The sequence below is a fragment of the Perna viridis genome, chromosome 1, assembly GCF_037379345.1.
Source record: "Perna viridis isolate PV_CMFRI_1.1 ecotype Kerala chromosome 1, ASM3737934v1, whole genome shotgun sequence".
Classification (NCBI taxonomy): Eukaryota; Metazoa; Mollusca; class Bivalvia; order Mytilida; family Mytilidae; genus Perna; species Perna viridis.
Window position 1 is genome coordinate 21,612,575 of NC_142445.1, and position 27,918 is coordinate 21,640,492.

A 27,918-nucleotide genomic window follows, 5' to 3' on the forward strand; every position below is an offset into this window, starting at 1 on the left:
TTTTATACAGTGTCTAATTTTATATGAACTGGTACTTAAAAAACTAACATGAAGTTGCACACATTGCCACACTACTATACTCTTTAGTACATGAAGTTGATATTGCCACAGTAGTATAGTATACCCCTCTAGTACATGAAGTTGATATCAAATAGCAACCAAAATTACAAACAATGTATGTCCAATCTAATTAAATAAACAAACCAAAATTTAAAATCAATCCATCCAGTGGAAGCTGAGATTTTTGTGAACAAAATTTTGATGAATGGATAAGGTGATTCTAATATAACACCCACTCCTTGAGTGAGGGTATACAAAGTTCAAAATCTTCAAAAGGTAGATCATACTGATTAAACAAGATGTGACTGTTTATAATATCTGGAGTGGGTTGTGTATATAAAAATTTGCTTAAAAATATAGAGAAAACTTATGAAATGTGAAATCAAACCTGTATTTTTCTCCTCAAATTTAGAAATGGTAATACATTTATCATATTCATGATAACTTGATTACTTACAAGTTTAAATAAAGGACAGAGAATTGTGACCATATGAATTATACTTCTTAGAATGCCCTCATAAGTAACCAAAATAGTAAAATACAGTTCAAAATGTGTCTTTCCAGTATTTAGGGTAGGACATCTCATTCTGATTTTTTAACTATCTAGTGAAAATATAATGATGAATATTGAATTAATATGAATGTTTTATTAATACCAAAAATAAATTCAAAGCTAATTACGACTGCATGTAAAAATTCAGATTGTCTGATAATTGTAATTGTCAGATATGTTATCCAGTAAAATAATGGAAGAAAATAGTAAAGAAAAGTCTTTTGGAGCACGTATAAATATACACATACATTATATTCAAACATTTGAAAAAAAATTGTGTATGGTAAGCACCATAAAGCTTATCTGAATGTTCCCACTAAACTTAACTCATGGAGGTTGAATGCCTATGTTTAAAATACATTTCATATGTTGTGTTTTGAAACAGGACCTTAGGATTCTAGCTTTCATCTATATAAACAGATGATTTTAATTGGTCAGTTTTGGTTTGAATGTTAGTAATATTTACTGCCTCTAGGGAACTATTACAGGAATAAATAAAATTGATAAGAATATATAGAATAAAAACAAAACTGGGGCTGGTTTTATAAAAAAATGTCAAATTGAGATTTTCCTCAAATCCTTCAACTGAAATTTCAACCAATCAGATGGCTTGAAATTGAAGATTTGAGGAAAATCTCAATTTGAGAATTTTTTAAGAAACTGGGCCCTGAACATCAATAAAAATTACAGCAAAAAAAAGTTTCAAGATTTTTACAAAAAAATGGGAAACAAATAAATATAAATTATACATTTATTTAGGGAAAATCACAACCACTGGATTTTAGTGAGTAGAAATAAATTTATAAAAATTACAGTAAAAATATATAACGTATAGAGTACATCTAGTCCACAGAGACAGATTGACTAATAACACAAGAATTATAATTATAAATATACTAATATCATATTTGTTCAATGCCAAAAAGGGACACTGACCTTTTCCTTAATATTCAATACAAAAAACAAAATAATTTGTTATGAATATTACACTTACTACAGTTTCTTAATACTCTTGTGTAAAAATAGTAAATACAGTTAGTAGTAAAAATATCATTTATCTTAATCAACACAGAATTTTCACTGAGGTATGAATACTTCAAGAAATGCTTAAAACAGACATTACAGCTTAAAAAAAAACAGATACTAAATGGCACTTTAACAAAGGGTAACATTTTGCTATTCCTCAAGAAAACAAAATACTAAAACTTCTATAATAAATCTTTGAGATTGTAAATAAACAGCTAAATGCTGTCAAAACAACCCAATTTTTTCGTGTTCGGACATATAATTGGCAAGATCACTTAGTAGTCATCATGATTTGGCAGCAATGCTCATTTCAAACATTCGTAAGTAAAATAGTGGTTCTTTATATTCTTCATACTTCTTTGGTCCCAACAGCTCCCTCAATGCAGCCTACATAGAAAAAATATATAGTAATGTTATAACACTTGTTACTTTAAACACAACTTAAATGTATATCATTATTACATACAAATTAATAAGGTTGATAAGAAAACCTTTTTCATAAACAGTTTAAACTAATGTCAAAGCACTGAGAACACCTTTCCCCACTTTTAAAATACATTGTACAAACCTGATTTGACTAAGTCAACGAAGTGGAAATCTGCAAATTCAGAAGTAATTAAATGGTAAAAAAACCATAACTGTAAAATTCAGATTTGAAAAAGTGAAACTTTGCTTTAAAGTGGAAGAAAATCAGGTCTAATTTCTGATTGTATATTTACCTGAACTACTTTATCATCCTCTACCTGGCCCATCACATTATAACACTTGGACAACTGTACCTCTCCAATATCCTGAGCAATATCCCTGTAAGATATAACAAGCAGATTTGTCACTCTAGCTTTCAATTTTTGTACACAACTGACCATCTTTCTTTAAAAATGAAAAAGACCTTAGAACTTTACAGCAGAGCTTGAATGACTTTGATTGACAAATACAAAAATATAACACTGTCCAGTTTTACATAAAGGTATAGCATAAAAAATATGGTTACAATATAAAAGTGAAACACCCATACACATATTTATTAACAAAAGAATGTAATAGAACTTTTTTGCAGATTAATGTGATGCATTACTTTATAGGTTTGGCATGACAGCCTACATGCACTATAGTAAGTAGTGGATTTAAAAAAGTCAGTTACTAGTACTTGTCTGGTCTAAAGGATGAATTTTTTAGCCAAATCAATTGTCACTTGCCTGTCACCAAGGTACCTCAGGTTTGATCCACAATGGCAAAAGTAATTTTGTTAGGTGAATCATGGTTCCTGTTACAAAAGCATGTACTGGTAAGTATATTTCTTAAAAAGAACCTTAATCAAAGTAAGGATATGAGTAACAAAATGTGTGTCACATTCAACTTGACCATAATCATTTTGTACCTCTGTAATAATGCAATCTGTTCCATCACAATAGTTTTGTTGTTAGGATCACCTAACATGGCTGAAAGAAAAGAAAAATGCTTATTAAGTCTTAAAAGTATTACATGTTAATAACACAATTATACATACTGTTTTTCAGTAACCTTACTGAGCTTGACATTCACACAGTAGCTATCTTCTTCTATGAAAAGTGATCTGCCTAAAACATTTTACTTACAGCAGATTACATTGAAACATAATGTAGTGAACAATGCCTTTGCAAAATGTGAGGATATCACCTGAACTCTTTAGACAACAATAACACACAAACAGATAAATAAAAAGAACCTTTTAACCCTTACAACATATTTAATCTGATAAATGATATTCAAGTTAGTATGATGCCTTACCAGTCATTCCTCTTAGTGATTCTGTTGTTACTTTTCTTTCAAATGGTGCATGACTTCTACAATAAAACAATTAAAACACTACATTCTGAAAGTTCATTAGATTAAAGAATCAAAGCAATGCATAATTCAGTCATATATTTTTTGAGTTTTAAATGGGAAATCATATTGCCTTTTTTTCTAATTTTACCATCATGAATCTTTTTTATGTATGTTCACTTCCAATTTCAAAAACTTCAAATTTTGTTGGTTAGCATTATATTAAGTCATTTTGATACTAGAGATTCTATCAAACTGAACAATATCAAGGACTTATCCATTTATTTGTTAATTTTGTTTTGACTGGATCAGATAAAATGAGGCAACTAATGGGACTTTAAATGATGCCCCACCATATTGTGGAAAAATAAACAATCAAACCAATAAAATAAGGGCAACAGTTGAAAAACTAAAATTGTATCTGCTTAAATCCAAACTAACCTGTGTTTTATAGTACTAATGGTTTGCAAAAAATCTTTTATCTGTTATTTCAAAATCACGAAAGGAGATGACTAATATAACATGAAAATCATACATGGAGTAGTGCTGAAATTTATCTTGATCACTTTTAAATAGTACTAAACAAATGCACAAAGTTTGAAAAAATATACTCCCATCAGTTTTCCAATTTTACAGAGCATTTTAAAAGCGTTTTTTTGACAATTTTTCTCATATTTAAAATTAAAAAAACAATGGTTTGTTTTTCAATATTTAAATTGACAGAAAACTTAAATCATGTATTAAACTTGTATACAGGTATGAAAAAAAGGGTTAATGTGCACTTGGCTATATGCATATAGTTTGCCATGTGCACCCTTCATCAATGATAGTAGAGATTGTGCATAATACATTCTGGGTTAGGAAAATACTTATGAGGTACATTGTATATAACATTATATTTTATGTGTATAAATTTTCATGCTTTATATTCAACCACTTCCAAGTAGTTGCAAAAAAATTGATTCGGTGGAAATTCAATTTTGATCGTTCTGTTGTATTCCATTAAGCCATGAAACTACTTTTATACACACTAACAATACTTTCACAGATGATTTAAGCTTCTTTGATAACAGATATACAGATAAATTGATATACTTCTGCCAAGGACGTAATGCACAAAGGGAAACTAATGTTCGATAATGTAAATCTTCTTTTCTAGCAAGGGATTTAAAGTTTATGAAATCTTGTTAAACCCAGTTGAAAAATTGACTTTTTTTTTTTTTTTTAAAAATCCACAAATTATTACATATTGGAGATGAGAAGCATTAAAAATACTACTACATGTAGTTTTACTACATAAACAGATATTTTAAGTTTTTATTTTTGGTAGAAAGGTTGATGTTTCTCTCTTTTTTTAAAGGAATATCCCGAAAATAAAATTTATGAAAAACCTTTGATTGTTTTGAATGACTATATGGGATATAATTTAAACAAAATATAGAGAACAATAAAAATTTTTAATGAACAGACTGATCAACATGACAAATACAAACTACCTTCTTTTGAAATTAGGAAAATTTAACTATTAGTAATTAATCCCTTGCTAGAAATTATGCTATAAATGTGAATGTTAACTCAAGTTTATATCCCTAGCACACTAATGACATCAATGTTACACATAGTTATAAGGCTGTAAACTAAATGAAATGGTAGGTACATGTTCATAGACTATGATAATTTTATTTTTTTCACCAAATTGAACTGCCTCTATTTTATCAAACCTTATCACTGGTTAGATAGTTATCAAAATGTATTAAGTTGGTTATAAACACTGTATCATTACATGTATTTGCATGAATTAACAGTAAATGATAGTATGACAGATAGAGAAAATTTCAACAAAATAAAAATAGTATTTAAAAAAGCCAAAAATCAGTAGAAAGTGCAACAAAAATCCCTTTCACCCTCAAAAAAAATATATATAAAAATGGGCTTCAAAGAGGAAAGTTAATGAAAAGTACCTATCATCATTTAAATAGCTAAAATCTTGATCAGTATCTTTGCCTTTTGGACTGTAGGATACATACTCTTTTCTGGGGAAAAGCCGAACAGCCTGGCCAGTACCATAGGCAGTGTCTGTTGTCTGAAAGAGATAAATACAAAAAATAATTTTAAATATGTTGCCAAGACAAACTCAATATGAATTTGAACATTAACTTGCAGGAAAAAATGATCCTAGCAATAGCATTGATACATTTCAAAAAAACAGGTACTCAGGACTCAATAAATATCAATATAGTGATGAAGACTTAACTTTTTGTAGGTTTAAACTGGTCTGGGGCTGGTATGTCAGTTAACTCCTTTGTTCATTTATGTAACATATAATCAATTTCTTTAATATTTCTGTTTTAACAAGGGACTCAAAGACCTTTTTGAACTGATTTTTAGGTGTGTTTAATTGTATATTTTTTCAACAGTAGCAAGATAAAAAAAGAGAGAGGTGCCAACATGCCTAAGTACTTTAACACTGCCACATTACTGCACCTGTCCCGAATCAGGAATTTCTGGCCTCTGTATGTATTGTTTCATTTTCATTTTTAGTTTATTTTTATCTCGCTGGAGTATATGGGGCAACAATTTCGCTGTGTATTATGATGTTTTGGTGCCTGCTGCAGCCTGTCCTGTTATTTCGCTGTGTATTATGATGTTTTGGTGCCTGCTGCAGCCTGTCCCGTTATTTCGCTGTGTATTATGATGTTTTGGTGCCTGCTGCAGCCTGTCCTGTTATTTCGCTGTGTATTATGATGTTTTGGTGCCTGCTGCAGCCTGTCCTGTTATATCGCTGTGTATTATGATGTTTTGGTGCCTGCTGCAGCCTGTCCTGTTATTTTGCTGTGTATTATGATGTTTTGGTGCCTGCTGCAGCCTGTCCTGTTATATCGCTGTGTATTATGATGTTTTGGTGCCTGCTGCAGCCTGTCCTGTTATTTCGCTGTGTATTATGATGTTTTGGTGCCTGCTGCAGCCTGTCCTGTTATTTCGCTGTGTATTATGATGTTTTGGTGCCTGCTGCAGCCTGTCCTGTTAAATCGCTGTGTATTATGACGTTTGACGTTTTGGTGCCAGCTGCAGCCTGTTCTGTGGTGTGAGAGTTTCCCTGTCGTACATTTGAAGACCCACTGGATGACCTTGAGCTGACATTTTTCATTCCTGTAGGGTTGTTGTCTCTTTGATATCTTCACTATTTCCATTCTCGTTATATTAGTTGATCATTTTAAAAAGGTCACATCATATTGTTCACATATCTCAAGTTGTAATGATGATATGGCCAAATCTTATAAATTGATCTTACTCTGAATCTAAGACATACTGAATGAAATACTGTTGGTATAGACCCAATATTTTAGCAGTAGAATCAGCTGCCATGTTGCTCTAAAAAGGTTTCTAGATTAATCACTGGAATGAACTTACACCTACCTGATTTGTACCTGGATCACTGAGTTTTCTTGCTGTAATAGTCAAGAAAAAAATGTAAACCATACAAGCTGCATAAAATTTAATTAAATTGTATAATATATGATGATCTCTATTAGCTTTGATATATTTCTGCTTGCATATATTTTCAAATAAATGTCATTCCACAGAATTTTGTGATCAAAATGTCACATCTGTACAATGATCAATCAAATAACATATGAACAAGTTTGCACCTGTATTTAAGAACATCTGATGTCAATGTGCACATTGTGTATAAATTAATAAAACATGTACCTGCAATCAACCACTAGAGTCATCTAGAAAAATTGCAGAGACAAAGATGCAGATATTAAAAAAAGCATTCTGAGAGTATTGCATAGCAATTCAAAGTGCCCTACCAGAAGACATTTATAATGAAGAGAACAGAATGCAAACTTAATGCATAATTTGTTAATGAGAAAAGTGTAGTAAACGGAGTTCCAAGTCCAAGTGCCATAACTCAGCCAAAAAAATGGAAAGAACAAAATTTGAACTCGACTTGTAACTTATCATGGTTAAGTAATCTACCAATTATCAATTGTATATCTGCAAGCCTAATGAAAAAGTGTGGAAAACTGATCTGCCGGACTGACAGATGGACAGAGTGCAACAAAACAAAACTATCACTAAAAGCTTTTCAACTGTGGTTTATTCAGTGTACCTTAAAATGAAATAGAATTTGCTTGCTACTTGAATTGTTTACCTTCTTTCTTCAAAAATCCAGCTTTCTTCTTCTTATACTGAAAAATTATTTCTATGTAAATCAAACCATATACAAATATACAATGATTTAAAGATAACAGATCTATGCCAGAACTTTTGCAAGGTAATTCCTATTAGTGTCCAGCAAGTTTTTACAAGAAAATGCAACATTTACATTGTGGATGTACAGATTAATAAGCATGTACAAAAAAAGGACAATTCGGTCAGTTGATATTGTTATGTCTACTTTCTTAAGAAGGATAGAAGAGCATATTGAAAGGGAGAAGTGATGCTGTGTCTGTATTTTAGACTAGTTGAGACACTGCATACTTGAACATACTGAAGTTTTACAATATAATTTTAAGTCATCTTATCTAGAACAGAGTTGCAAGAATGTTTACTGTAATTGAATAGTAGTGTTACTGAAAATGAAATATATGAATCTAAGAGATCAAAGATGAATCCTTCACTAAAAATACATTACATGTAATTTTTCTTCATTTCTTTGTTCTGTGTCCTGTACATTTTGTTCATCATAAGACAAACTTTTCTTTAAACCTTGAACTATTTGCTTTGCAGCATCTTTAGGATTTTTCTTCAGTAAATGTTTCAAGTCATCACCACTTAACCCTCTCTTGTCTTCAGGCAGAATATCTCTCCTATTTAGTAAGGTAGCTGCTACGATATCTTCTTTCAAATTTTGTCCAGTACTTGAAGCTTTTCCATTTTGAAATCCCTCTTGTTTTCGCTGCACAATTGTCCCTTCCTCTTCTGAGTCACTTGAATTCTTTTTTGTTCCCTTAAACACAAATGTACCTTGATCTTCATCTGAGTCACTTTCATCCCTAGTTGTACCCTTGAAGATAAATGTTCCTGCATCCTCCTCCTCAGACTCGGGATTTTCTACTAATATATCTGATGGACTTATTTGCACTTTTTTCTTATTCTTCCTGAAATTTTTATATTTGTCCAATTCAAGAGAATTTAAAAGTTGATGAACTTTCTCTTCGTTAAATCGTCTCATTTCATCCTCCATTTCATGAATACGATTTGTAATGTTTTTCCATGAGGTTAGAGAAGATCCACTGCCACTGCCACTACCACTGTCACCTGTATGACGTAATGACCTAATTTTCTTTTTCTTCATTTTTTCAGCCAGTTCTTGGGCATAGTCTTCATCAAAATTAGAAAATGCATTTGTCTGTAAAGATATAGCAAGCCCACATAATAATATGACTGAAGAAAAATTTTATTTAATAATGGGTGCATCTTGATTTAAAAAGGCACCATGTTTTATTTGCATATGAAAATATTAATTGCTACATTACTATGTTTTTACACACAACTTAAGATAGAATATACTTAATATTTTTTTGTCTTAGATTTTTTGAATTTTCTCGAAGATGAACTTAAATGAACATACTGTAAAATTTTAACATAAAAAACATAGGTCACCATACTTTGTTGATATAATGGTGCTTTAATGTAGGTGATTTTTTACAAGATTTGATACAGATTCTGTAGGAATATTTCGCTAAAGATACTCAGTGTAATAGATATGACCTATCTTAATTGCAACACTTAATTACTGATGGTTATAATTATAAGGTAAAAACAATTTGTTAACTTGACAAAGAATTTGAGTGAATTTTTAAATCCACTGAAACAGTATTTGCCGTTATCTTGCTTATTTTTCATAATTTTCACGTATCATTTTTAGTCTTAACATGTTTAGAACAAGTCTTTGTAAGAATCAGACAAAATTTGTAAAATATGAAACAAAAAACCCACCAGACAACATACCTGTACCTAAACTCCAGCAAGTCAATTCATATTTTGTTTCACCCACTGCCTGAATTTTACAAAGAATGATACTTAATTCTAACAAAATCTTAACCTCACCTGTAGAAGACTAGACTGAATATATTGGTGGTTCATGACATAAAATGCTGTTGGTCTCAAGAAATCATCTTTCTGTAGCATGGCATAAGTCAAGTTTTCTAATGTTGAGCTATACCCATCTGGGATTGCTGGAGGCTGAAATTCATACTTAAGATGCAAAATCTGTATATAACAATTATAGCTCTCAGAACTAAAAATACATACTACTTTTTGGCCATTTAAATTAAATGGATAAGAAAAACAATAAAAACTATTATACATGTATATTTAAACTTGGTGCTGTATAATAATGGACAAAAATTATTCAAGACAACATGAATTTCTTCAAATATGAAATGAAGAAACATTAAACTGATTTTTGAAAAGTTTGATAATGCACATCTTTCTACTGTAATTTTACAAAAAGCTTACCTAAGCTACTAGGCACAGTTTTTTTTAGATACTACACTGACAAATTCTGATTTTCAATTTGAGTGACTTAAAAAAATAAAGTTTTCCAAAAAAAAATATTTAACAACTTTTGCAAATAATATGACACATGCAAAAATTCCAATGGTTATAAATGCATGTTTAAAATTTAAAAACCACACCTTTCCTGACAGCACAGTTTGTATTATCTTAAATATTGCTTTGCCTTCATATGCCTTCTTCAATGCCATCATCTCAAAGATACAGCACCCAAGACTCCAAATATCAGACTGTAACAAACAGTTTATTAATACAGATCTATATGAATAAGGTCAAAGAAGGTAAAATCATTTACAAGAGTGAGATATTTTTGTTAAATCTGAAACAGGCATAAAACTCGTCATCATATTTGATTTACACTCAAAGGACCTAAAGTATACTAGATTTAATAAGTACCGTAATTGGAATCATGCGAATACAAATGTCCTTTCTAGTCAGTTAATTATCACCTCCTAAATGCTTGTTTGAATATATATAAATCAACAGATATTTACCTAACTGCTTCATTCTGAATACTGGTACTAAGACATATTTGTAGTAAAATTACTCAGTCCTTATTTGTGTTTTTAATTACCATGTTTTATTGTGGATATATACTTGAATTACATGTAGATACAAATAGAACACTGAAAATTCCATTTTGTTAAAATCAAGGACATAAAATGAAGTATATATGTATTCAATTTGATTGTATTTTACTTACTCTGTTATTATATGGTTTTTGTTCAAACATCTCAGGACACATGTAACAAGGTGTGCCAACAAAACTATTGGCTTTACTCTGTCCAAGATCAAGCACCCTGTTCAATAATAATAATAAAAAAACTTCAGACGATCTTGAAATAAAAAAAAATTTCAATCTACAAAATTTTCTTAAAAGCCATTCTGTGTAAGAATCAGGCAATGGGTGGCACATCATAATTCTCAATTTGGTCTTTTTTGCCTAAAATATATTCAATACATCTAGAAAACATCTGAAAAGCTATTTAAATTTATCCTGATGCATCTGTGACACAGATATTTTTTGACTGCTTATTAAAGGAAAAAGTGTGAGGAAAAATTTCCTGCAATTTTTCCATAGTGCATTTCAACTAAATTTGACCTATCAATATCTTAAAAAGGCAAACTTTACAAACACTTTGATGGTAATTTCTAGAGGTTATGAAGTATTAATATTTGGATGATGCAATAAAATCTCTGTTTTTTTTTCTTCATGTGCCACATTTTATACACAATTTGACAAACTCAACAAAAGCACCACTGTAAGAGAGTAAACATAATTTCTGGTTATTTTCTTATTTCAATTTTATAAACAAAATATTTGATAGGTTTACATAAAGAAAAATATTCAGTTGGTTGTAAAATCACAAAACCATTAAAATTATTAATTACAGTTTATAAAAACACATACTTACTTTGCAATTCCTAAATCACCAATCCTTACACCCCAATCTGACATTATAAAAATGTTTTTAGTCTTCAAATCTCTATGTAAAATCTTCCTTTCATGCAAATACTGTTTGATGAAAAGAAAATACATGGTGTAATACAATAAATGTGAATATTTTCCCGCAATTATTGTAACCCTATACAAAAATGTCCTTGATCGATTTAACTTGGACATTAAAAGATCTGCATCTGTTAATTTACACCCACACCAATTGTCATGAAATGTTTAACCCAGCAAATCATGAACATAATACCCCAAAAAAATTCCAAATTCTATACAGCAGACCATTTTTAAAACTAGCTAGATACAGAACTTGTGTCAAATATCAAGTGACTGTGACAAATAGTTGCAGAGAAAACTTACAAATATTTTATGTTAAACCATATGGTAAAAATGTAAACCAGGTCGATAAACAAGAAAGTTGTTGTCGGCGGGTGTTTCTAGAAAAGCAGAGGACGCTTACCCTACTGGTGTACCTGGTCCATGCTCCCAGATTTTAGTGGAATCCGAGTTGCTTTTTTACTTTTATTTCTTTGTATTATTTTAGTTACTTTATGTTCTTTGTTGTGTTTGTCTGTTTTCCATGTCCCTAGAATACATTCTTTTGATTACCGCTCTAATCTTGCCAGTCACACATGGTCATTGTTATTCAAAACAGACTGTGACTGCAGAGGCATATGCATTAGCAAATATGGAACTATAATGTAGGGATGCCAATTAATGCAACTACATGTATACACTAAATACCATTGAACTAGTACAAGTTACTCATTTTAAACTGACCAAATCAGAAAACTCAATATTCAAATTTTAAAAAGAAATCAATGGATCCTGACTGCAGGGACATATGAATAAAATAGATATGGATCTGTCATGTAGAGAGACTAATGCAACTGCATACCAAATATGGTTGACCTAGCACATGGGGTTCATATCAAATACTTACATAGTTGCCTTTCACGACATTCATTGCTAGAAACTTCAGCAAGACAAAAAGTGTGACAAACTAACAGACAGAAAATGGTTAAACAGTATCCTACTAAGTACTTTGAACCATGGATATAATATAGAAATATGCAAGTTTAATCTCAATAGTTAACAAAAAACATAACTTACATGTAAACCACTTGCAATCTGATAAATCCATATTGCAATTTTATTTTCTGGTAGTTTCTCCTTCATTTTGCATTTATATTCCAGGTACATCTCTAGATCACCTCTGTCACAAAACTCAGTGACAATAAACAGACTGTCTTCTTCTTCAAAGGACTCCACATACTGAAGAATATGTTCATGGCGGAGGTTTGCTAAGAGATCAGCCTCCTTTTTGGCCTGCTCTCTGTCAGACTCGTGGTTACAGAAATCAATTCTTTTCAAGGCATACTGAAAATTATAATCTCATCAAATAAGCTTTGAAAAATGCTTGTTCATTTTGTAATATTTACTTTTTGGAATGAAATATTTCTATACTCGGCAGATCTTCCATGAAATGGATGATTACTTAAACCATATATTGTATAATACAAAAACTAGAAAAACTAGATATGATAACACAACCCCCCCTACACTACAGAGCGTAATGTGAGGGGGGTGGTTATGTTATCGTATCTATACAAAAACAAGTACAAAACAAAGCATAACAATTTATGCACTCTAATATCACCATCTTTTAGGCAGAAGAGTAAGTTAAGCTTTGTATTTTATTAATTACAACTACAACTTTATTTGATACTGCAAGAGTTGATACAAAAAGCCCATAACTGTCCATTATAATCAATGTTATCAGTTCTGTTATCCGAAATCATGTGAAAATGACATTTCTGAGACTTTGTCGTGAAATACAGCAATTAAAGTCTCAGAAAGATCAATATGGTATAAAGAAATCATTCTTCTTTTAAGATATGAAAAAAAACCATCAAAATATATATAGATCTAGCTGTTACAAGGTCTTTACAATAGGACTTGTTTTCAATCAGTTCATAGATTTATAAATTGAAAACACATGTACAGTTGTACTTGGATTTGAAAATTCAGTTTGTCCTATTCAAGCTATTGTAAAAAAAACAACCTTAGGTCCAGTTAAACAATTATTTTTGTCCTAAACTATTTCACTGTTTTCAGTCTGGGGGTACATATAAATACGATTTAAAAAAGTAATGTCTAATTAAAACTGTTTTTGCAATATTTTTTTATATGATTGGTATTTTTGTTAACGTATATACCTTTTTGTTGGTTTCAATATCTGTTATTTGGTAGACTATACCAAACGACCCTTCGCCAAGGAGTTTATCTAGTCGTATATTTTCTGATCTTTCCATCTCCTTCGACGAACAAAACCACTAGCAACCGAATTAAGCATGTGGAACAAGATGAGTAAAGTTGCCAAATCTCTTTTATGTAAACTTCCGGTTTTTTGACAGGTGCGACAGGTGCAAAATAGTAGGTCATTTCGTCCCTTCAATAGAGTCGCCTCTTCTTGATAGCAGATATCGGTGACTATGATAGTTCCTCAAACTTTCGTTTATCACAAAAGGACATGGAAGTACATAGCAAAGTGGATTCCCCATTTTTTAAAATAGTATAAAAATAAGTCTAATGGAAGATATTTCATTAGGAAAAAATAAACTATTGGCAAGCCCTGATGAAGAATTTATTCCCCATTTATTATTATTATTAATATTAAATAACATGTTAATAAATATTAATCAACATGTGTATAGATGATATATTGATATCAGTAAATAGATAAACATGTTAATGAATATTTATTAACATGTTCATAAAATATTTATTGATATCAATAAATTGAACAAATTATTAACATGTCAATAAATACAAACTTACATGTTAATAAATCTTATTCCAAATTATGCATGCCAGGCAATATTCAATAAAATAAGCTATAAATAAAAACTTTTCTGACCAAAATTAAACCACCTATAGTGGCACTCTCTTTATCACCACGTTGATAATTCATCTATTTATTGAATTAATTCACATGTTAATAAATCAACAATTTATTGATATCAATGATTATTTACTAACATGTTAACAAATATTTATCCATGTGTTGATTAATCATTTATTGATCTCAATATGTATTTATTAACATGTGAATAAATGTCATATTTATTGATGTCAATAATGACAATTTATTGATATCAATAATTAATCCTGTATATCAATAAGTTATTAATTTATATCAATAAATGATTTATTGATATCAATAAATAGGTAATAAATTCCACAACAGCTTGCCATATGATTACCCATTTCTTTTGCACGGTAATGTACCATATGACATTTTTTGAAAACTGTGAACTAGAACTGTTTTAAAAATACTTTACAGTTTGAAATCTCAATTTTTAGTCAGTTTTTTCAAGTAATCTTACTTACTTTACATGTTATACTAAAAGTTATTACCTGTATTCAAATGTTGAATGGTGTATAAAAGCATAGTAAATTAACTACATGGCACCATTTCTGATCTTGACATGCAACGCTAATTTTTTATTTAATACTTGACATCTATTAACAAGTTTATCTCCCATAATTTGCTTGAAAATGTGTACAGACTTGAAAATATATTTAAGTTGTAGTATTTATGACAATTTGAAATCCAGTAGATTTGTTTTAGATAGTTAATATATCTAAATATCCTTTTTTTTTCATTAAAATATGTCTTAAAGATGCTTAAAAGGTGCAAAACCTTTACCAGTCTTTACTTATGCCTTGTAGCATTTCATACAAAAAACACATTCTATAAGTGGTTAGAAAATGTCAAATTTCACTAAAGTGACAAATGGTTTATGATCCCCAAATAAAGGACCTTTCCTCATTCACTTTTACTTAATTCAATTTGAGAACCAAAATTTATAACTTCTAGCAGGTTCTTTTTTTTTTAACATACCAGTAACAAATTGTAACTGATACTGTACATGTAGATTATTGAACAATATTTTAAGTTAATCAGAATAAAGACTACAATAAAAGGTATGATAATTTTGGTTACCATTGTAATATTTTAACCCTAGGGTAAATTTTTTATAGGTCAGAATATTATATGACACAGTAATTATAAGATTTCCAAGAGAGTAAACTTGCAACTTATATTGTACATGCACATTATTGAAATATACAGTATTTTTAATCAATCAGAATGAAGATATCAATAAAAGGTATGATAATTTTGTTTACCATAATTATAAGATTTACAAGAGAATGTCTATGACTACGTATGTCAACATGACAAAGATCCTCATGGTAATATAATTCCTTGCAGGGCACTTCTTGATATGACTGCAGAGGTTGAATCCTGAGCAGTTGGGGCGTGTAAGGAAACACCATTCAAGTTTGATACAGCTCTGAATTTTGATTGTGATTAAATATCCAACACAGGTATGAATTTGACCAGAATAGCAAGTTCTCCTTTTTCCTCAATGGGCACAACCTCCAAAATCAACCCTGATAGCTTGTGGCACAGTATCAAAGAGATCCATTCACTTTTACTCGTCAACATCTAGACATCAGAAAAAATGCTGTCCCTTAATTGACCTTTGCAGTATAGAATATTGAGATGAATTTCACAAACATCTATGTACTTTCATAAGAGTTCTACAAAACGCTTGTTTTTGGCCCCTAATTGTAATGGTTAGGACCATAACCCCTAAATTCACTCTCAACTTTCCTTTTATGGTTTGGAACCTAGTGGTAAATTTTTTCCCAAATAATATTCAAGTTATTGCATAAAACCAGGTTTTACTGACAACAGCAGCCATACCATAATAGGACTGCAAATATTTTGCACGTGAATAAAAATACATCAAGTGTGCTCAGTTCAGATAAATCTCAACAGAAAGAACCCCGTATGTAATGGTCTTGCAAGAAATGGATCGTAAATACAGCTGAATCTACATAATCCATAAACCTATAAAGCAGAAACTTGTATTTTGTTATTTGAACCCATGGTACTCACAAAGACATAGATTGAAAACAGTGAAAGTAAAAAGGTTGTAAACAATGAACAATGAATTTGAATTTCATAATTGGTGTTGAAGGAGTGTAAAACTTTACACATTTCTGGAATACCCATGTGATTGACAAGACAGCTTCAATCATTAAGTATCACCTAAAAATACTAACTACAGCATTGAGTAAATGTTTTATTATTTATATAAAATCAATTTGCTGGTCTTTCAGTCATTACACTTGCATAACCAATCAGGATACATCATCCCCAATACATAACATGTGATATAAAATACTTTAAGAGGCTTTAAATGTCATGTTGTTAATACCACTCATCACTGTTTGGCAATGACTTAAACAAGTTACACTGTTCTGGAGTAAGGAAAATTACACTGATCTAAAGAAAGTAAAATTACACTGACAAGAAGGAAGTAATGAAAATTAATAATAAAATGCAAATTTCAAGAGCCTGCCAGTTATACTGTAACACGAGCTTGTTCAATGCATCTCACAGAAGAGGAATATGTAAGCAATACATATTCATAGAGGAGCCTGAATCTGAAAGTGAAATAGCATGCCATTATGCTATAAATAAAAATGATACTATATATATATATATACATGAAAAAAAATAAGTTATGAAACAAAATAAAACTGGGCTTGTCAAGTATGGAAAAAATATTCATCAAGCAATTATATCTAATATTGAGAACTATCTTTATAGGTATAACTAGATACCTATACACATATTATTTATCTATGTAGAATTTTATAGGTTCTGTGAAGAGAGAAACTCAAGGCTTCAGGATTTTAGTGTGTGCGTGTTTATATATATATACTACTTCACTACAAAAAACAATAATACAATATGAAGTAAAGTGTCAACAAGGCAGCTCCTGTATACATTGTATTACAAAAGTGCAAATAACTTTGAAAAAAAAAGGATCATATTTAATAATTTTTGAAAAGTCTGAATTTGCAAAATTTCATGCATGTTAGTCTTCATTGTAACTCTCCATACAAGCAGTAATAAATAATAAAGAAATATACAATACACATGCATATTATCAAATATACATGCCTATCAATTCGATAAGTAATCTCCATTTGTATAATCAAAAACAGTTGTAGATGAGACAGGGGAACAGGAAAAACTTAAAACACACATATAAATTTAATGGAACATGACTGTAAAAAAAGTGTCAACAGTAGTATAGGTTCAATCTGTTACTTTTTATGCATTTTATGATACTATAATTTAATTTCAAAAGTTGGTTTCTTGAATATTAAAGATAATTTCATCCAACATCTCATTGATAAAACTCTGCCATGTGACAATGATGTCACCAACCCTTTTTATGATGTTTTGTGCTAAAATGAAGAACAAGACTAGAATTTAAGTAACAAATAGCAGTATCTGATTTTATCTGCCAAATTGGTATGCATGTAACAGGTGTCTTGGGATTCCTGTAACGACATGTTATAGCCTCAATTAGAACTGGAAACAATAAAACTAAAGAAAAACTATAATTAAACAGTGTTATCCCCATCAATAAAATAAATAGTTTCCCTTCACAAAATTAATCATTTACTATATCCAAGGCAACATTTATTGCAACTTATATGCCAATAATTGTGTTTTTTGCTAACAAATGCACCAATATAATGTCACTGCATCATCTCTTTCTTGGCAAAATGAAAATAATTCGCAATTGTTCTATCCTCATACACTCTAAAGCCATATACAGAACTGGAATAGATTTGTTCCCTATTTTTTCCCTTGGCCTAGCTGTGATCCAACTGAATAACTTATAATTTTGTTCCAGTCTATTTTTGTTCTTGTTACAGGTAACTGACGACGTAGGGCTTTAAAAGTTGTATCAGACATCATAAGGTAATTCTCCATTATTGCAGACTGAAAAATATAAAATGAGACTTGTTCATCCAGGTATTACATCTGACATAAAATCACATACCAGTATAAAGAAATACATTTCCAATAATGAATACTGACGATTCTTAATGCAAATACCGAGCTTTTAATAATGATTCTAGCAATTTAAAAATAAATAACATATACCTCTTCAGTAACTCATGAAAACAAATATTTTAACCTTTCAGAAATACTGTAAAAGATTTCTGCAATGTTTTTTAATGCAAAAATTCAACACGATTGTAATTACAGTTTGGCTAAACATGATAAAATTGCAATAAATGCATGCAATAATTTCTGATTATACAGTAATTCATTATACCTGGTAACCTTTTTCAGCATCAGCTATAATATTTACAAATTCTTTTGCCGTTTGATGATCTGACTGAAATTTTAAAATGGAGTTCAATAAAAACATTACAAAACAATACATTATTTTATCACCTGATTCATCGTTATTAATGTCTATTTTTTCCAATGATATAAACATGAACAGAACTAGTGGCTTTAAAATGCCTGAATGGCTCACCTACTAGGCAAAAACTCAAGTACAGAGTCGCTATTTAATTTGGATCTACAATCTTTTTGCCATACAGAACATTTCATATAGTGAAATCCAACACAGATAAGATAGTGATTTGCAAGCTATAAGCTAAAAATGCAAAAATTACCAGGCACTGTTGGCATTTTAAAGGCAGTAACTCTAATAAGGAGTAGTCATACATTGTGGCCCCTCAAATACTTAAATAAATAGTATCATAAAACCAACTGAAAGTTTCAAGGGCAGCTACTCCAATTAAAAGTTGTCAAACAACTTAAACAGAATAGAGACTTTTGTAGAACTCTTAGAACTGAAGAAGAGACACATATTTAAGTTTTTGAGATAAATCTGACCCCTGTAGTGTGTGTGTGTGTGTGTGTATGTATATATAAGTACTGAAAAAAGGAAATATAATTTAGCTTCTGCTTAACTTGTTCATATAAATAGGAAATCTAACATCAAATATATACAGAATTTTGTCAAAAAATACCCCAAAAGTTTGACATCTAAATATGACTATTAAAAATGGATAAAGAAAATCTATAAAATCTTTCGTTTAATAATATTATAGTAAGTTTAATTATAATAAAAATTTTACACTAACATTTCATACTGAACTGAATTAAGCATATACTTACAGTAACAGTAAGAGACTCTTTAACTTCTTTAGAGCTAACTAGTTGTACATTACCATCTTCATAATAGTGAACCTGAAAAATGATAAAAAAATTCTCAGCAGGCCAACCTAGATTTGCAATATCAGCAATCACACTATAAAATTACCACAGTTTATATTTTCTGTAGTTAACAATGTCTTGTATTTATTTAACACCAATGCTTTATTTAACTTCTTTTTTTTTTCAAAAATATCCCAAACTCTTCACATATATAAAACAAATGTTATAAGCAATTGCATTTAATAGAAACCTAAACATGATACTTCTCATGGAATCTATTAATGTTTCAGAGTCACAATTTCACTTATCGTGTCTACATATCCTTAATAAGTCTTGTTTAAATAAAGAATATCAGAATAACAACCTGAACTTTCAATATACCCGTCATTTCACACTTTCCTCCTGACTCGGGGAAAGTAACTGACCACTGGGATCGCCATCGTCCATTCCTGAACAATAAAATCATATTCGAGAGTAAGTTTCTCAAATGCATATGTAAATCACTATAATTCACAGATGATACTTATGGAGGCAAGCATTCCGATTAATTTCAATGAATATGAAATAAACATGGCATGTTGTTTTTGATATTGACTTTATCATGGTTGAGGTCAGTTGACCAAGATATCAATAGGAATAAAGCCACTTCGGCAAACAAGTTGATATTTTTTTTATTAGTAAATCATTTATAAGAACACGAATTTCTATTAACTTCAATGAATAAGGAATAAATATGGATATAGTATTTGTTATTGACTTTATTGTGGCTGAGGTCAGTTGACCCAGATATTAACAGCCATAATGCCATAAAGCCACTATCATAAACAAGCCATCTTTTTTTCAATTAATTAGTTAATCATTTATAACAAATACAAAATGCCTTTTCATTCAAAATATTGCTTGATAATATCCTACAAATGGAACACTTATCATAAGTGTTTTATTGGAAATAACTATTGCTATGAGTTACATATGATAAAGCCCATTTAAAATTGTCATATGGGTTGATGTGAATGTAGTTGTCCAGCTAGCAATGTCAACAGTTGTAGAAAAAAGATCAGTCAATGGAACGTGTCTATTTAATCCTGACCTAATAATTTTCTTAATCAGTTCATTATCAGCAAGAAACGAAGCACAGAAATTTTTCAAAAATTACCTTAGGGCTGTTCCAGTAAAACATAGGAAGGAAGGCGGAAGGCACTTTTATTCTTTGTATATGGGTGGGTGTTCAGGTCTCTTGACAAAAGAAAGTTTAATACAAAACATCAATAGAATTTCTATGGGTGACTCCCTGGTGAAAAAGTGCCTTCCCTGGGTACTTCATATCTTTTAATAGAACAACCCTTAAAGAAAATAATCCATTACTTCATACTTGTATAACACTTTAGACACTAAAAAAGAGTGAGATGGAGAATGGAGAAGAAAAATATAGCCTATGCTCCACAGGCTTTAAGTCAATGAATTGAGTTTAAAAAATATGAGCAAGACACTCAACATACAATATTGTCACATTTACCAGAAATTTTTAGGTTGGAACTGATGGCTTTCTAAACAAGCTATAATGGTAATATTTCCACCAGAACTGCTACCATACACAGTGATAACACCTTGTTTGTAATGTTTTGAGCGGTAGTCTTGAAATGCAGATTCTATTGCTGCTCGCCATTTCTCCGCATTTCTATCAATATCTCCAGGTTGGTAATCACTAGCCTCTTTTCTTAAATGATCATATCTGAAGAAAACATTGTGGATTATTTTTTTCTTTGATAATGATATTCTGAAGTATACGCTTATAATAAATACATTTGTTCCTAAGCATTGTAATTCCCTTTATTTTTAAACATACATGTACGTAGGGCATGAGTGAATTTTAACATCATTATGTTATAAATAGAACCTCAGTTTTTTTTATCAGCTGATTTTGAACACAGTTTTCAGTACAATAGAACATGGTTAAATATTCTGACTTATAAAAATTTGATTAATAAATTACTGTGAAAATGCCTGTATTAAAAGTTTAAGATACAAAATCATTACCTAGTGCCTAGGATTAGAGGGGACCATGCACAATTAATTGAATCCCATCTGAAAATGTCCCATTAAACTGAGCATTTATTACAGTGGATGTAAAAGAAAGGCCTACTGAAACTTTGATTATTATTAAAAATAGTCCATTCTCCAAATTTTAATCCAAATCACTGCATTACCTGAAAGATTTCTTGGTTCTAGGATCTAAAAATCTACTTCCACCTAAGTCACCATGTTCTGTTATAAGTACCTAAAATCAAATATGACTTTGTTGAAAAAAAATGAAAGGAAGAAATTAAGAGTGTTTATGAAAAGCATTCAAAACTATAAAAAAAAATGTATGTAAAGCTCACTTGGCGATACTCTCCCCCCACTCCCCTCCATAATCAGATTGCTGTGACTACTGGGGGTTTTTAATTCTTGCAAACATTGTAGCATGAACAAAATTCAAAAGATTACATGATGTAAAATAAAACTGTAACCATACATTTGCATTTCCAATATTATTTATAACTGTTTTTCCTAATATGTATAAACTGAATGTCAATCAATTACTGATTTCTGAAGTAAAAAGTTAATTTATTGTGGGGATTAGAACTGAGGATGGTCAAAGGGACAGCAAAATGGCATAATTACTATATACCTCCTGCTTTTCAATATCTTTTTTAAAACAACATATCTAAATGAGGGTAATATTTTCCAACATTGCATCATTAGCATTTTACCCTAAGTAGGAGTTTTATTGTGCAAATCTTTTCAAGCATCCATATTATACATTTAAGAACCCAACAATGAGCATTTTATTCCTTAACAAAGTAATTATCATAAATAAATAGTTTTTATAATTCAAATTTGAAATGGTTACACTCTTTCTTTACACTTACATTTTCCTGGCTTCCTTCAACTTTACAAGGAGTAAACTGATCTTTGTTGTACTGTGCAAATGCTCTGTAAGACAAAAGTTTTTAGCCTTTAACCATTGAAAATTCCTCAGTAACAAGAATGACTTATATGAACTTACTTGCCATGACAAAAGACAAAAGATTTTTAGGTTAAAAGTTATCACCAAGACATTTTTGTTTATCTGTCTGTACTACATGTATCAAAATTGTATAACCGAATGCTTTGTCAATACTGATCAAAATGACTCCATCTTTGGAGACTGTGTGGTGACCTGTAGAAGTTTTATTGTCTGTTGCTTGACATTTGGTAGATGACTACCTCATTGGCAATCATACCACATCTCCTATCCTTATATTAATACGTTACATGTACCTTGCTAAGTTAAACTAGAAATACTATAAGCACGGCTCACATAAAAATACCATCTGCCACACTATATACATGTATTCAATCACTTTCTGAATTTCCAAGTGATCTTGAAGTTTTATATAAATCCAAAATTCATTCCAGTCAGAAATTTAACAATAAAATACAACATAATTAGTACCGCTAATGGAAGCTAAAATTCCATTCACTTCAAAAACATAAACAGCAGGATCACTAAATTATTCCCGAAAAGCTTCATTCTTCTTCTTTCAATGATTAAAGAGGTGTTGCAGATATCCTCTCCACAATGAACATCATGTATCTACATGTATCTTAAGTAAATGCATATTCCAAGAGACCCCTAAATTCACTTCAATCAAAAATCAAAGTAGCAGGTACACAATGGCATTACCAAATATCCATTCTTTGAAAGTTTCAAAAATTAAGGACATGCTTCAGATACAAGATGGATATCTCCTCCAAATATTGAGTAGATGGTCAAGTCCATAAGTGCTAATAGAAACCCCAAATATATTCCAATCAAAAACCAAAATGGCAGGTGGACAACAGTAACCCAGGGTAGAAAACTTATTTTTTTAAGAATTCCAATAACTTTGAAAAGTTTAAAGTTAACCTACCCAGAAGCTCCTTCTTTCAGTAAGTTATCATCATTCAGCAGTATTCTTACATCTGTAAAATGAATTAGATCATGAATTATACTTAAGTGCTTTGTCTTTTTGGTCAAGTACATGTAATCTACATATTACTTTGTATAACATGAAAAAAAAAACATACAAATTGTTCACTTGATAGGCAAATTGCAAAATAAAAGCACAAAGAACAAGCCAAACAATTTATCAAATAACTGAAATGTGTTTGTAAGAATCAGGCAGAACTGGAAAAATCAGAAATGTGCAGGTAAAAAAACAGACCGATCTGACAATATGATTTCACTCTAGGATGCTCTCTTTATTTGAAAAGACCATTATTTGATCTCTGCATCACTGGATTCACTCAGAAATTTTTCAATAGAATATAAGAAAAATGAGGTTATCTGCCCTTGAAATGTTCATTATCAGTGCATTTCAATGAAATCATAACTCAATGTACCAACATGATATGGACAATATTGTCTTTTTTCCTTGATTCTGATGGTGCAGATAGTCAAATTACACTATCAGAATGATGGTTTTTTTTCATACCATGTTTAACCTATGGCCTGATTCTTACAGGGACTGACATTTAAGTCCTAACTCAACATAGGTGTTTTGCTTTATCACAGAACTTTACTCACCATTAAATACTTCATTGAATTCTCCTGGTGGAGCATGTAAAATAAAGTCTGAGGCAATCTTCACCTGTAATTAAAATGATGCATATAAACCACACAAAAAAAAAAAAAAAACGAACAACACTTGGCAAGTTTATGGAAAAACAAATAGCAACACACATGAAAGAAAACAAACTACTCAGCAAAGGACAATTTGATTTCATAGCAGGCAGATCTACCACCCTTCAGCTATTGAAAGTCATGGATGAGTAGACTGAGATTTTGGATAATGGAGGTACCATTGACTCAGTTTATATGGACTTTATGAAAGCGTTTCACAAAGTTCCACACAAACGGCTAATACATAAAATGGAATGCCATGGCATAAGCAAAGAAGTTATAGCTTGGGACAAAGATCTACTCAACAATAAGAATCAAAGAGTATCAGTCAATGGACAAACATCTCCAAGCCACAACATCACCAGTGGTATAAGACAAGGGATTGAGACCTACCCATTTCTTTACATAAAATGATATGCCAGAATGTGTCAAAGCTGAAGAATACTTGCAGTGATTTAGCTAGCTCTCGTCATTTTTGCCATTTATGAAAGGATTTCGTAAATAACGAAAATGTTTAAGATTGCTTTTGTCACTTTAAATTTGAATTGTGTATAAAAAAAAAATCCATTCAAAAAGTATTTCAGAGAAATTTTCGTCACCATTAATAAAAATGTTGTTAAAAACTGTCAACCGTCACCCAGCCTTACGCTCTGACAAGTTTATGACCCTAAGCTTGGTAATTACCTGGTCAACTAGGTGTGAAATACATTTTATTGTTGTTAGCCTGGCATCCCTGATATGTGCATCGATAATAATCCTTTAAAATAACAACAATTTATCAATCGTTTGATCATTAGGACCACAAAAGATAATCCCAGGGTTCTAACTCAACTTCAGCCGGTCGTGTTCGACCGCCGAAAAAAGCCTTGAGTTGACTCGAAACATTTCTGTTTTTAAGTACGTTTAAAATATAACTTATATATATCCTTATTTTAAGGATTAGTCGTGTTAAACGATTTCGATCTTTAATGGATACCGACCAATTTTACTCCCATATAAAAAAAAAACCTTCAAGAACCTCACAACGTATATACAACTGTATATAGCTATCTATTTTTAAAAATTTAAATGCACACAAAAACGATGTCTCCGACGTGTGACTGGTCATCTAATGGATTTCAATTAATCTATATGCAATGGCAGACAGTTGGGAAGTATTAATCAACGATAAATATTTATTTTACGATTCTATTTTCTTCTTGAAACAAAATCACAATGATTACGAATGTCTTCAATTCTACTCATGATCTGGGGACAAAGGTCACTAAAAAATTACCACCCAGCAGTAAGATATCACGCAGCAACCGTTAACAGAGTGCAACATCCTACAGTTGACTATGCCAATGTGGCCAACCTCTTTTCTATCTGTCTAGTTTCTGTGTTATATTCAGGTGACTGAGAGGGGCTTTAGTAGGCACTATCTGATCAAGACCTATTTTACGAACAAACTCAAGGTTTCATCAATCATTTCTCTAAAGATCTGTCTCTATCCTTCTGATTTGAGGAGTTTTAGGTTGAAGAGGGCTTTTGAGGTGTGGTGTTTGGCAAATGACAGGAGGATTTTCTGTTATTAGTTGAGTGTCAGATCATACCATAATAGTAGCTTATGTCAAATAGTAGCTATTTTTAGACTGAATGCATCAAAGCTTTGTCATGATGTAAACAAAATTCTATTTTACTATTTTTCTAATAGTAACTATTTTATTTTATTAAGTAACACACGTAGAAAATAATAGTTATTTTGTTGTAATATTTATTGTATTTATTGTTATGCCTGTACCTATAAACTTAAAATGAATATATTAAGAGTGTTTATGTATTTAGTTAATGTTACTACTGACTATTTACAAAATTCTGCTGCCCATAATATGTCGTTTGTGCTCAATGAAAAAGTGACTAAAGCCCTCAAAAACCTAGCTAAAACCCTGTACTTGTTCTTAAACGATACCAAAATATATACATGTAAATAAATTAAAAATCAAAGTGATAGAGATAATCCACAATCAGACCTAGATAACCTAGTTATAAATGTACAAGATTGGTTAGGACAAATGGCTGTTGAAAAATTTAACCCCAACAAATGCAAGACAATGTCCATTTCAGGAAAACAAATGCCATAATAAGAGGTGGGATGTACCACCTGTACAACAACTCAGGAAGTCAGGTCCCTCTAGATCAATCAAATGGTGAAAAGGACATTGGAGTAATGGTAGACAATTGATTAAATTTCTTCAAACATAAACAACAAAGCCAACAGAACAATGGGCCTAATAAAGAGAATATACAATACCGATAGATAAATAAAGTTCAACTAGCTGTTTGGAATTTATATACAGCCTGTGACATAGAAAGCATTAAAATGTGCAAAGAAGAGCCACAAAACTTATTCCCTCATTAAAGGACCTAGAGTAATCAGAAAGACTTTAGAAACTAAATATGCCTTCATTGAAATACAGAAGGCTAAGAGGGGATATGATAGGAACCTAAAAGATACTGACAGTGAAGTGAAGTATAATGAAGAGGTAGCATCACAAATGCTACTGCATGATGATAATACCAAGACAAGGGGTCACAACAAAAAACTGAAGAGGCAAAGTAGGCTCAACATTAGGAAATATGCTTTCAAGAACAGGGTGGTAGACCCATGGAACAACTTCCCTGAGAGTGTTGTAAATGCAAAAACATTGGTAGAATTCTAAATTGGCCTAGATAAACACTGGAAAAATCAACCTGTGACATACAACCATTGCCAGAAACAAATCCAGATTCAAAACTAAGGAAGTTGCGGGAAAATAAGCAACACTGTCATTTTTAAGAGATATGGATACAGGGCTACAACCCTGCGTCCACTACAGCTCCTATGGTAACTTTGGATAAAACTTGTGAAAAAGTGATTTAATAAGTCAGAGATAACAAAATATAACACATTATTCACCATGTTCTTAAAATATGCACCCAAAATAACTCTTTGGTTAACATAAGTAGAAATAATCAATAATGGAGGAGGGATAGAAAACTTCCTTATTTGATGAAAAATCCTGACCCAATAAACATAAATTCTTCTATATTCAACAACTAATGTGTCATCAGTTTGGAAAAAGCAGCGAATGTTAGATGTAAAACATCATTGCATAGAGAAAAAAAAAATTGCAAAAATAAACTACTGATCCTGTCAGAATAATATCCCTGTTTAAATAATTGTGTTCTCTACATGTATAAATGTACATTGCAGATGACAACTATTTGTCAAATAAGACATTCTATTTCACAACAACTCAAAACACCAAACATACTAAATATGACACAGTAGAGTTTAGAACAGTACAACACAATGACTGGTCAGTATTTTAAATGCTGTTTTCTTGTAAATGTATAATTAAAGAAAACAATACACGGTCTAACAATAACAAAGCGGAAGTGATCAGAAACTTCAATTATACGTCTCGGTTTCATAGTTTAACTATGGAAGCTTAGCGTAAAATAAATGGACACTTCAGTTCCATCAAGTTACTTTAATTACTGCATACTAAAATTGCTTTTATGTCTGATTTGAGCATGTAATAATGTTTACCTTTTCCGTATCGGAAATCGGCTCGCCATAGTCAGCCATGTTTTCGATTTGTCACGCCTTCTTGTCTACGGAACTATGGGTAATTTGGGGACAATACTCTACAACAGTTGACAAGTAGTTT

The 27,918-nt window shown here is 30.8% G+C and overlaps 2 protein-coding genes across 3 annotated transcripts; both read right to left on the reverse strand.

Annotated features, from left to right (window-relative positions):
- Positions 1-540: 540 nt before the first annotated feature.
- LOC148627769 (uncharacterized) lies at positions 541-13,835 on the reverse strand. Of its 2 annotated transcripts, none has more exons than XM_088578417.1 (14): positions 13,643-13,835; positions 12,537-12,803; positions 11,386-11,486; positions 10,674-10,770; positions 10,093-10,200; positions 9,503-9,637; positions 8,085-8,801; positions 7,602-7,638; positions 6,860-6,891; positions 5,470-5,525; positions 3,407-3,462; positions 3,018-3,078; positions 2,359-2,443; positions 541-2,026 (listed from the first exon to the last, which is right to left on the reverse strand). In XM_088578417.1, exons 1-14 carry the CDS (start codon positions 13,736-13,738, stop codon positions 1,925-1,927), a joined length of 1,950 nt encoding a protein of 649 aa, XP_088434543.1. In that variant the 5' UTR covers positions 13,739-13,835; the 3' UTR covers positions 541-1,924. The 2 variants fall into 2 exon arrangements, with proteins under 2 accessions (XP_088434543.1, XP_088434534.1); XM_088578408.1 differs by having other exon boundaries at positions 1,784-2,026; positions 5,404-5,525.
- Positions 13,836-16,569: 2,734 nt separating this feature from the next.
- LOC148627770 (F-actin-capping protein subunit alpha-like) lies at positions 16,570-27,852 on the reverse strand. Its single transcript, XM_088578452.1, has 10 exons — positions 27,798-27,852; positions 24,131-24,194; positions 23,475-23,526; positions 22,452-22,515; positions 21,747-21,817; positions 21,056-21,271; positions 19,904-19,988; positions 19,501-19,572; positions 18,644-18,706; positions 16,570-18,303 (listed from the first exon to the last, which is right to left on the reverse strand). The coding sequence occupies exons 1-10, from the start codon at positions 27,834-27,836 to the stop codon at positions 18,157-18,159; spliced, it is 873 nt and encodes a 290-aa protein (XP_088434578.1). The 5' UTR covers positions 27,837-27,852; the 3' UTR covers positions 16,570-18,156.
- Positions 27,853-27,918: the final 66 nt, after the last annotated feature.